Genomic DNA, 12,204 nt, shown 5'->3' with positions numbered 1-12,204 from the left:
TAACCAAAGTTGACATTATATCAACGTCAGAAGATATAGACTTGGGTACACCACCCAAGAAATCACAATCACAATGACGTACAAAACGGAAGCAAAAATCATCCACCGTTATCTGAAAAAAAAACTTCTCAAATTGTGATTCCTCGTGTCAAAGGGGCTTCCTGCAACAATTAACTCAATATCACAATATGTTAATCCCATGGATTACTAGTCTAAATTTCTCACCGCCTTCATTCTAATTATCTTGCACCCTACTGGATCCAAACGCGGTCGTTTTACAATTTTCGTACTCGATCTCAAAATAATAATGTAATAGATATTTATTAAAAACTGTTTTCAAAAACAAAACTTAAAGCCCAAAAAATACAATATTATAAAAAAAACATTTCTTTCTACAATGCTAAATTAAAATAAGTTATAATTGTATAGATTTCAAAATAAAATATAAAATAAACAGTTCTCCCTGATCGGCAGTATGATACGTGACAACAAAATTATGCAGCAACTAAAAATATATCCATCTATCTTGAGGAATTGGAATGAATGAAACCAAAAGTACTGAGAAAGCAGTCACTATCTATTATAGCTAAACAATTGCATAAAGTTGATAACAAAATAATAATGAGCAAAAAAATTAGTCGTTATAGTTGAATATAATTTATAGATGAAGACTGTGATAACTTAAAGTTTGTTGTTTCTACTGGGGGAGGGGAGCAAGCAGCAAGCCGTTAGGCCGTAACCCGATCCATCCTGAGCACCACTATCCCATGTCCATGGCTTGACAAAATAAGCTATTTACTACAATAGCAATGCTAGATCATAAGAGAGATCAATATTCCTTCTTTAAACCCTGTTTTATTTTATACTTTATCCAATATAAACATTTGACAGACCAATAGCACTGCAACCCTTGACTACTTTGGAAAATAGAGAACTGGTGAAATTTGTCACAGTATCCAATTAGAGAACAGATGGAATACTCTTATAATCTGTACAACGATAATTCTATGTGCAGTCAAAACCACTTCTATCCAGATTGCAGGTGTATTCGTTCACCAAGTACCAAAACTGCAGCCAATGTGTTCTTGAGTGATGAGTTCAAGACGTTCTTTCATGACAGCCATAGATGAATAAGCCGGGAAACACAACCGGAAAAAACATGTATGAGATGAAGGCAAGCGATCACCAGGTTCAATGGATCTGTATATGTAGAGCCGTGAAGCCAAACCACGGAAACCTTCAACTGGTAAATATTTTACCGATGTCCAAAAGAATAGAAGAACCTTCCTTTGATCGGCTGTCATTCTCCCAACAATCTGTTAAAAGTGTTTTTCAACAGAAAAAAACTGAGCATCTCTCAACAAATCATAAAATACTTAGTTATTTGAAAAGCACTCTAGAACTAATTAATAACCACCCATCTTTTAGTTAAAAAGAGATCATTGATAAACTAAATGGAGACAGGGGAAATTAATATTCAGACTACTAAACAAAAGATGAAATTATATGCTAGCACTACCAAAAATTCAAAAATATATATTTGGTATGATACTACCAGTCAGCATAACCACTGCATATTCAAAATGTATAAAGCTAGATGCTATCAGAAAAAGGGCCAAAACTGACAATCATAAAACAACTTTGACAGTTCGGTTTCAAAGAAGGAAAACATGGCTACAATAATAACAGTCTTCTAGTAAATAAGGCATAATAATTATGGTTTGAGGCTTCAGCAACAAAAATTAGAGATAATGTACAGAAGAGAGGTTCCGATAATAATATGAGGCGCATCAAAGGTTGAGCTTATCAGGGCTTAAGGAAAGGAATAATTTACAATAACAAAGTTGAGGACTCTAGCAGGCTAGAATGATTGTTGATCAGGTTAGTTGAAAAGTGGATTCCAACAGCAGTGAACAGAAATCAATTCCCTTGGGAAAATGGACACTTCAAAGTAACCACCACAGTGATGCTTCCCAAGAAGCACCAAGGCAATAAAACACATTTTGTTCAGTTGATAAAATGGAAGCAGAGAACGGTTAAACAGGAGATGGAACATAAAGACAAACTTCGTGAGATTTAATAATAGCAGCATGCACATACCTCCCAAAACCAAGATATCTGAATATCTGTCTCTCTATAACCATTATACTCAGTATGCGCTTTCCAATCCTCAACAGAAATGGTGTCTTCACTCCCATGCAGCATCCAATCAAGATCTTCAAGGTCTAAACTTTGGAAGAAGTACTGCTGGAGCTTGGAGTTTGAAAGAATATCAGCAAAACCTTTGGCAAAATGTGATACCTGCTCAGATATGGATGTTACAAAGCGATCCTGTATAAGAAGTTCAACATACTTATCCCTGTTCTTACTATCAACTACAACGTTTTTCCCCCCAGGGCAGAGCTCAACCACTTTCCTCTGTCCTAATTCCTCCACCTCTCTAACAAATGTCAGTCCTAATGCATCTGAATCAATGAAATCAGCATCCATATCCAATATTTGCTTGCAGCTAGTATGCAGACAAGGGTCGGCGTTCCTGATATCCTCTAAAGCAATATAGCTTCCCGCCAATTGCAAGAAAAACACACGATCAAAAACAATACCCACTTGCACCCTATGCATCAAAGCTAATGCAATAACTCGACCAGCAAAGCTGAAGTACTCAAGGTGCAGAGGATGTACCTTAGATGCTGCAAACAAGTACACAAAAATATAAGCTAAAATCATTATCTATAAATGCTATAATGATTACAATGAATACAAGATATAAAGCAACATAGAAAATATTGAACACAAACCAAGCAACAAGCAACCAATGTTGTCAAACTCGTAAATCGTAAGAAGATGGAAAAGGAGATAAAAGATCGTAACTCGAGTATATTAACTCGAGGACCGTAACTAGACTCATAAGAGTTACTAACATATGAAAAATAATATTTAATACATAACACAACAGAAAATAAGTTCATAATTCATAAAATGTTCATACATAAAATAACTAATAAGTTGAAGCCATTATAAAAGGCAGCAAGAATAAAAGAGAAGAGCACTGTGATAATAAAAAAGAGGAGAACAGTGGTGCGTGTGTGTTAAAAAAGGAGAACACCAAGGTGGGCACAGCAGTGCGATCGGCAATCAGCCGATCGTCATCTTAACATTCTCATTTCTATCATTCCATCTTAACATTCTCATTTCTATCATTCCCACCCTTTTCTCTTGCTGTTCATTTAATATTCAACATTCACTACCGTAAAGTATAGTCAGTCTATAACAATACAATAAAACTTGCCTTGGAATTTAGCTACCAATGTCTTTCTCCATTTCAGTAATCCAAAACTCAGAAACATTAAGTATGATACTTTCACTCCTTTTTACTTCCAAGTCTTGTTCCTCAGTAAAACGTAAAGTCACCTTACTCCTGCTTAATTGAAAACACATTGTTTACAGCGTCTGCTCCAAAGTTTAAGTGGTTGTCTACTCTCCTCGATTCCTCTATCAAAACTATATCATCATTAGGGAAAGTCTTTAGTGTGTCCCTGGCAAGCACTTCCGAAGCTAGATTAAACAAGTAAACTCTTTAGGCTTGAGATAACCTTATCCTTAAAGAAAAATCTGTCTTGCCTATTGGAGTTCTCACATTAGTAATTACCTCATCATACATGTCTTGTACAGCCAAAATAACACAAACACCTTTCCTTCCTCAACACTACTTTTGGCACTCTCAGGCCAATAAAAGCCACATGTAAGTTTCTTTATTTGATTTAGTACCATTCCATCAATCTTCGTAAAAGATAAATGTCTTCTACATAGACCGTCCTCACATAAAACCAAATATGCTCACCTTTTCTCATAATTTCATGATGTGGTTGATAAGTTTTACTTATACCTATGACCCATGGTGCATTAGATAATGGTTGAATAGTTTAAAATGAATATTATCCAATTTCATTTTCATATGTAAAATAGTTTTTCAGCAACATCCATCCTAGCATAGAAGGTTTACGATTCATTACCCAGAGATCACGATTCAAATCCTGGAAACACTCCATTCCCTTAGGGGTAAAGGCTGCAGGCATACATTTACCCTCCCTGGATCCCCTCAAAGTGAAATTTAAAGAGTTTTTATATCAGGGAAGCATTCGATTAGAGCTTCATGGAATGTATTGTTAGGCATCACCTTTTCATCGAGGTATGAAGCAAGGACTCCCTCTCGTTTTATGTCTAACACTGACATGAGTTAGACATTGCTCACTAGGTGTGTTTAATTTAGCTTATTCCAAATAAATAATTGATATTTATATTTGCTTCTTGAAAGAAATTTCAAAAAATAAGTGAATATTTCTAAAAATTTAAGAAGTTATCCTTTCATTGGGCAAGACACATGATTAGTCGACTCAACACTAGATTATAAAAAAATATCCAACCATATAAGACATTAGAAAAAAATGCCTCTCCGTATTATTATTTGAGGTTCATTAACCATATAAAAAGTGTAACTTAGCAAATTGTTTGGAATACACCTTTTGTTAAAGATATAATTCAACTTCTTGTTTTGTGGTTTTCCTTGTAAGAGATTTTGCATTGTAAAATGATGTCTCTTAATAATATTTTGTGCTGCCCATAATCATAGGAAGAAGAATATACAAATCTGTATTCTCAGTTAGATCTCTTGTTATACTACTCATTTAATTTTCAGTTTGAGTTCCTCTCGTGCTTGCATATATTTTCTCAAAGTCCTCGTTTAAGACATTAACTATGTCATGTCATGTCCTGTCCAATGTATGTACCAAAGTTCACACTTTTAAGTATAGTCCCCTGCACAATCAAATAAATTGAAGCATAGTAGACCTACAAGACAATGGAGATCATCCAGGGATTTCACAATATAGGAGCACATTTCATTTAAGGAAAACCAATGAGTGATGAGTAATCGGAGGTTAACAGAAGGAGCATCATGTAAATATAGATCATATTAAGACTCAACATATTTTATAATCTTAATAAAGGTCATTTTGTAAATCATAACCATCCAAGTTATTGAAAATAAAAAGAATCAATTCAGAATACAGGAGAAACTTACCAGGATTAGGGAAAAATCTCCTTCGATCATTTGGGCACGCCACAAAAAGAGCATTTTGTGGGTTGAATATTGCTTGGCATACCAGAAGAAACCACTCCCTTAGTACGCCTGGGCCAGTAGCTTCCTCATTTTTGAATTCCATAAATAAGCCAGCATGTAGAGATTCAGGCTCAGCACGTGCTATGTATTCAAAAGACTCAGCCAACAACTGAGACCTGTCAATAAGCATCTCGTGCAACTCCTCATAGTCTTCTTTGACCTCTGGGAACATCATCATGGCCAAATGCCTTCTAGACTCAAAATTGGTCACACACCTATGCTCCAGAATCCACTGATGCTCATCAGTTCTCTTTGCATATCGAACAATCAACAGACACAGAACACTTTTATGTAGCCTCAAAACACTCCAAAGCTTATCTTCAGCACCATCATAAAGCTTAGAAATTTGATACAACTCCTTCAAGATGGAAAGATAATGAGACCACGCAGTATAAAGATCATCACCTTCCATCATTTCCTGGCCAACCAAGCTCTGGTCAATTTTTTGAAGGCACTGGTCGATTTTGTTCAATAACTGAATGTACAAACAGTGAAGATATTCAATCTCTTTGGCGTGCAAGAGATCCTTATTGTTTTTGTCTTCAGCCATAGAACCGTTGACAGCTTGTTGCTCCTTGATTCCAGTTCTCAAAGGCAATAAGAAGGCAGTAAAATCCACAATATCATTAGACAAAGGCCCCTCGGCCGTGGGGGATTGCATACTCGACTCCAAGTCCATCAACAAGCAATTAGCAAGCTCAAAAACAAAGGGGAAAATGTCCTTAATCAAAACCAACCCCTTAGCATTATCAGAACCAGCGTAGGAAACCCCAGCAGTTTCCAACAAGGACCCAAAGGTACTCCGACAATAGAGATACAAAGGGTCATTACATCCCACTCTCCTAAGCAATTTACAAAACTCCAACACCACACACGCACACTGCCCATGCAATGCCTTAGACAAGGTATTCCGGCAAGCACTCAAAAAGTGCCTAACACAAGAATCAGCACATTCCTTGTTACCTGCATAGGGGGACACATAGAGCATAACAAGCACGTCAGGAGCAGAAGAAGACATGAAAATCTGAAAATACCCAGAAGCAGATTCGTTGTCAATCCTCGGAGTCATGCTCAAGTAATTGGTGATTAACCCCTTGATAGTCTTCAAGGAATCGGGAACAGCCTCACCACAGCAGAGTCGATACACGAGGGAAACCATGTCGTTGATAATTTGCCATGCTTGAGGGTGTTCAGTACTGCGCATACGACCAACGAGTTGAAGATTGGCGTCGTTTTGAATGGAACACTCGGCGAGAGTCTGCTCCCACTGAAGCTGCTTGCCTCGATAAATTAGCCTCTGTTCAAACACCGGGATTCCCTTCATGCTTTGGATACGCTCGTGAATCGATTTCACGCTGTCTTCGGGGAAGGCCTGCATCACAATCGTGTTTCCGGCCGACATCATTCGCACAAAGAACTGGATGTGCGATCGCTGCTTCTGCAAGGCCGCGGAACAGCCGCTTCCGGCGGCGCCGGAGGAGCCAGACCACGAATTCACCGCTTCCTCTTTCCGCATCCTCACACAGACTAAGTCCGAGAAATCTCCGTCATCTTCTTCGTCGAGTTTTCGTTTGGAGGAGTGACGGTGGTGATCGGTGGGGCCCCCGCTGAGGTGGTGGACGGCGGGGGTTTCAATCATAGACATTTAGGAGGCGCCGCCCCGAGTGGCTGTGTCAGAGACAAGCCGAGTGAAAAGTCCAAAAAGCCATCCACGAACGTCGTCGTCGCTCCGGTGCGTCCTGCGGTGAGCCGGGCCGAGACCAGACGAACCGGAAAGGGAAGTGTGTGTCTGTGCAAAAAAGAATTTGGGTTTTGGTTTGGTTTGTTGTTTTACCGTCCTTCCTCTGTCTCTCCTCCTAATCCCCTTGCTGCTTCTTTATATACGACCACTTTGTGTTGGTTTTTTCAATGGCCTTCCAAACGGTGTCGTCTTCCACTGTGCTGAGGCTCATATGTTTGGAACTATCGCACGGTGCATCTCACGCTTCTTCTCTCACCAATAAGCCACGGTGGGACCCTCTGCCTTTTCGAAGCAGCGGATGCTTATTTGGATTTTTTTTAACATTAACTTTTTATTTCTTATTTTTTATTTTACATTTTATATTAATCTCAACCATCAGAGATAATGTCTCTCCTGCATACTTAGCAGAGAAGCTGTCAGACTTTTTCTTCTCTCTTTTTTTATTCTTAGGTTTAAACTATTAAATATTATATATCAACTTTTTTACTTTAGCCCTTCTAACACTTCCTTTTTACTTTTTTTCTATCTCCTGCTTTTTCTTTCCCAGTAAAATGCCACTAAATTTAAATATATTATACTTCTTTCACACTGCGAACCACAATAATATTAAAAATAACTAATCAAAATACTTAAACCATAATATCTATTTATTTAACATACAGTTTAAGTAAATCAAAAGTGAAATACAGTTTAAGTAACATACAGTTTCAGATACCACTGAACCATCTCATTTGGCACCAGAGAATCTTTTCATTCTCAAGAATAATTATTCCTATGAATTCTTAATTTTAGGAATTATGAATTTTTAGAAGGACTAAATTGTCTTTGATTGATAAAAAATATTGTTACAGATAGGTGTAATGTGTAATTTTATTCAAATATTTCATTTCTTGAGACAATAAATAATTTAATAAGGGTTTATTTAAAAAAAAATTATATTTTAAACTGAACAAAAATGTATTTTATCTTTTTAATCAAAATATTTTTGAGGAAATCTTAAGTAATAACACAACTTTTTGTAATTACTATTTTTAAAATACAAATCAAATGAGTTCCTTCTTTCATCTAAGGGATCTTACCCCCCACAATATTTTTAAAATTACTTGTGTATTAGGACTTTTACATGGAGATTGACCCTAAATACTTTTAATAATTAATTAATATATATATAATTAAACTTAAAATAAATATAAGATAAATGAAATTATTCAAGTATGGCATAAATATAAAGATGTTGAAAATAAATAAAAAACTAGTTCCAAAGATAAATATATAATTTGGTTATTTTGAATTATTTTTAAAATGAAATAATTTAGATCTTAAAAAAATATGAAAAAAATTAGAAGAATAGATTCTAAGATAAGTGGAGTACAATAACAGTAAATTCTCTTCCTCCTTTAATAATTTGCTTTTGTGAGTTTATGCATTTTGTTAGTTGAATAATTATTCTTAAAAAAAATAAACTTCTAAAGTTTTCTAGAAACTTTTAAAATATTTTTTTATTATATTTTCTTAAATTTACAAATCAATTTTCTAATTTCTTCTTCCATATCCTTTAAATTCTTTATTCTTTCTTTAAAAGTCTTTTTAATTATTTTTTTTACGTTATTTTCATACTCACATTATCAACAAACTACTATAGTATATAAATAGGTGGTATATTATTTTTTAGTTTTTTAAGACAATTTATACAATTCTTCCATTTGGTAATTTTATTCTTTTTTAGCTAATAATCAATATGCAACACTATTTACTAAAAATTCTGCTAATTCATGCCATATAATTTGGATGTGTCATGATCCACCTATTTTTCATTATAGGATAATTATATACCTTATTTTTTTAGTGATGTTAAACTTACCATAAATGTAGTAGAATTTTTTTGCATGTTGAGTTGTTTTTGTGTTAAGGAATGTATAAAGTTACAAATTCAAAACTATGAGTGATGTTTTGTTTCAATTGTGAACATGATGACATTGCATGTCATTATCTTACCTTGTATTCATATCCGCATATAAAATCGACATATTTTATATATGGTAATATGTAGATAATTGACTCACTTGACCTTTGTCATTGGATAATTGATGTACTTGTACAAATACACGTCTCTTTACTTTGAACCACGTGCATAAAATATCAACTTCAATGCATGAAATATCCGTGTCACCTAATTTCACATTTTAATGCGCACAACAATCCAAATTACATTGATTAATGTGATGACATTAATTATTTTTGATTTATGCGACGTCATTATTCACTTGTAAAGAATCTTAAACTAGTCACACACCATTATAATTCATCCATAAAAATTTTACATGAATAGATCATTTGCATGTCAAACAAATAGTAATTTATATTAACATTTAAATGACCCATGTGACCTAAACAACCTATACATTACATAATTATAGTGATTTATTTACATTTTACCACCTATAAATATATCTATTTGTCAATATATTCTCCTATCAACAAACCAATAACAAAACTCAATAATTTGGTGGTTGGGTATAAAGAGTAACAATATTCAATAATCAAAACGTTTATGATAACACTTTCACTTATTTTCGATTAAAAAAAATATTATTCAAAGAACATTATTATGAACTAACATTTTATAAAACATGGTACAAATGTATGATTATGGAGACCCAAAAAAGTTACAAAATTAGAATAACATCCTCTTTTAACTGTTTTACATCTTTAATATTTTAAAAAAAAATCATAAATCAATATTGAATTATTTATCTATACAAAAATTTGCAGCAATAACTTGTATTTTATATGTTTCATGATCTAAAGGACTCTAGTTATTATAATTAAATAAATAAAATACATATATGTAAATGTAAATTAAACTCGTATTTTAGTGTTCATTTATTCAGGATTAATTTATCATTTCACATTTTAGTCTACATTTTTAACATTATTTATCATTATTATACTTAAAAAAATATTAAATAACAACTAAATTTAGAAAAAAATAATAATTATATTAACTAAATTAGATACTATTTTAGATATTAAAAAAATATTCGTATTTAAAGTGATTTCTATTATTAATAAAAATTTATAAAATGATTTCTAAATTGGTATCTAAATTAGCTACCTAGGATTTAGCTACTAATATTTCATATTATAAATTAATCTCTACAAGACTAATAGAGACTAATTTAAAATATAAAGTAGTAATAGAGACTAATTTAAAATATAAAGTAGTAAGTAACTAAAATCTTGATAGCTAATAGTTAGATATCAATTTAGAAATTATTTTATAAATTTCTATTAATAATAGAAACTACTTTTGAATATCAATAGTTTTTTTTAAGTTTATAAAATTGTCTCTAATTTAATCAAATAGTAAGTAATTATTTTGACCTCTAAAATTAGTTTACATTGTTTAATGATTTTATTATAGTGTTATTAATATTATTCATTCTTTCTTTTATGCATTTTGTTAAGATATTATTTATATAATTAATTTTATCAAATCAAATTTAATATTTTACAATAATAATTTCATATAAGCATTAATTTCAAAATTAAAATAATTAATAATTATTATTTCAGGCATTAATAATTATTAATTCAGTCATTAATAATTATTATAACAATCAATAACTCCAATATAATAATAAATTATTTATGACTAACAAACTTGATACTAAATACAAAAACGCATTTACAAATTAAAATTATCATCAATAAATTTATTATATCATTAATTTCAATATTAAATTAAAATCTACAATAGTAACTCAAGCCATTAATTTAGATTATCAATTCATTTGTGCACATCTACAAAGTTTTTTCATATATTTTAGATATTATTTACTACAACTTGGTTATAATTTTGTTTTGAGGTTTCATACAAATAATATATTGACACATATATTAATTTTATTGCTTCAAATAATTTTTCTAATATACATTTGATTATTTATATATTTTTTAATATTTTTATTTATTGTTTTATTTTTTTCACATAAAAAGTTTGACTCTAAATTTCAAGTGTTTAACTTATGAATTCTTAGTTTATAAGGTAGCATAATAAATTTTTCATTTATTTGTACCGATCGATTAAAGTGGACCACGTCACTCAGTATCAGAAGCCGACCAACCTGATAGATTCAATACATTAAAATAAAATAAAGAGATTCACGACAAATAAAGTAATCTACCTATAATACAAATGGAGAGGACTCTAAGCATAAGTTTATACACGTGTCACCACCATAGTTTTTTGAAAAAAAATTCAAAACATTTATTTACTAAAAGAAGAAACCTGAAACGTGGGACACAAAGAAGGCTATTTCATGGATGGTTGTGTGCAAGACACGTGTACAAACAAGGTGCTTTGAAGAAGGTGTTTTGAATACACCTGACGCACTCACAAAACTTCTTCATAACTGAGTGGAAGACAATAGGCAAAGTCAGTAGGGGATTGGGGTTCTAGTTTTTCTCTCACCAAACCCTCAAGCTTTCCCAAATAAAGGAAATTAGGGTTTTCGTTCTCACAAGCCTAAATTGGGGCTCTTTGCCTGCTACAAATTGAACATAGAAAAGTCAGCTTACATGAATTGATGTGATTCCACTAGCACAATTAGAATGATTCTTGACATTCTTAGGAATCATCTTGAGTTGGTTATGAGATAGACACTTTATCATAGAATTGGATCAAGGTTCTATGAACAAGAACTCACCAAAACTAGTGCCAAAACACAAACTCATATGGAAGTTCCAATTATTGTCAAATTGAACCGATTAAAATGAAACGAAAAGCAATTGCACCGAATAGAATTGACATAGAACTGAAATGAACCGATTAAAATGACCTAAAAGGAAAGAATACTGAAAAGAAGTGCTGGAAATGTAAAAGCACCGAACCAAAATACAAAACAACGAAGAACAACTTGCTAAAAAGTGAAATAGTAGAACCAAAAGACAAGAACACAAGCTAAGACATGAATATCAAGAGAGAAGGAAGGAAGGAGAAGAGAAAACTCATGAAGATGGAAGAATGGTTGGATGATCACGCCACTAGGAGGATGGAGACTCCAAGATAAGTGTGCAAGCCGCCACTTGAGGTAACCATGGAACCATCAAGATAAGACTAGTGAAGAAGGCACAAAGCTCTCCAATGCTCTCTCAAAAATTGAGTATAGTTTCTCTAATCAAATTCAAATCTGAATTGTACAAGCTAAGCACCTTTATTTATAGCCTAGAGGTGCTGAAAAATAGGTGGGAAATTTCAAATAAAACTCATTTGAAATTCCCA

At 32.8% G+C, this 12,204-nt stretch overlaps 1 protein-coding gene across 1 annotated transcript; it reads right to left on the bottom strand.

The window, feature by feature from the left end:
- Positions 1–556: 556 nt before the first annotated feature.
- On the bottom strand, positions 557–7,150 carry UPL5 (ubiquitin protein ligase 5). Its single transcript, XM_068607029.2, has 3 exons — positions 5,081–7,150; positions 2,101–2,690; positions 557–1,316 (listed from the first exon to the last, which is right to left on the bottom strand). The coding sequence occupies exons 1-3, from the start codon at positions 6,822–6,824 to the stop codon at positions 1,053–1,055; spliced, it is 2,598 nt and encodes an 865-aa protein (XP_068463130.1). The 5' UTR covers positions 6,825–7,150; the 3' UTR covers positions 557–1,052.
- Positions 7,151–12,204: the final 5,054 nt, after the last annotated feature.

The sequence above is a fragment of the Phaseolus vulgaris genome, chromosome 3, assembly GCF_051622355.1.
Source record: "Phaseolus vulgaris cultivar YP4 chromosome 3, ASM5162235v1, whole genome shotgun sequence".
Lineage (NCBI taxonomy): Eukaryota > Viridiplantae > Streptophyta > Magnoliopsida > Fabales > Fabaceae > Phaseolus > Phaseolus vulgaris.
This window is presented reverse-complemented; position numbering and strand designations above follow the sequence as displayed.

What these genes read in the sequence shown, in the direction of transcription:
- UPL5 (XM_068607029.2), bottom strand. Translation starts at nt 6,824, where the DNA reads ATGTCTATGATTGAAACCCCCGCCGTCCACCACCTCAGCGGGGGCCCC. An exon ending in GAGATTTTTCCCTAATCCTG is followed by an intron (nt 2,691 to 5,080) that starts GTAAGTTTCTCC and finishes ACTTGTTTGCAG; the next exon opens with CATCTAAGGTACATCCTCTG. An exon ending in AGATATCTTGGTTTTGGGAG is followed by an intron (nt 1,317 to 2,100) that starts GTATGTGCATGC and finishes CACTTTTAACAG; the next exon opens with ATTGTTGGGAGAATGACAGC.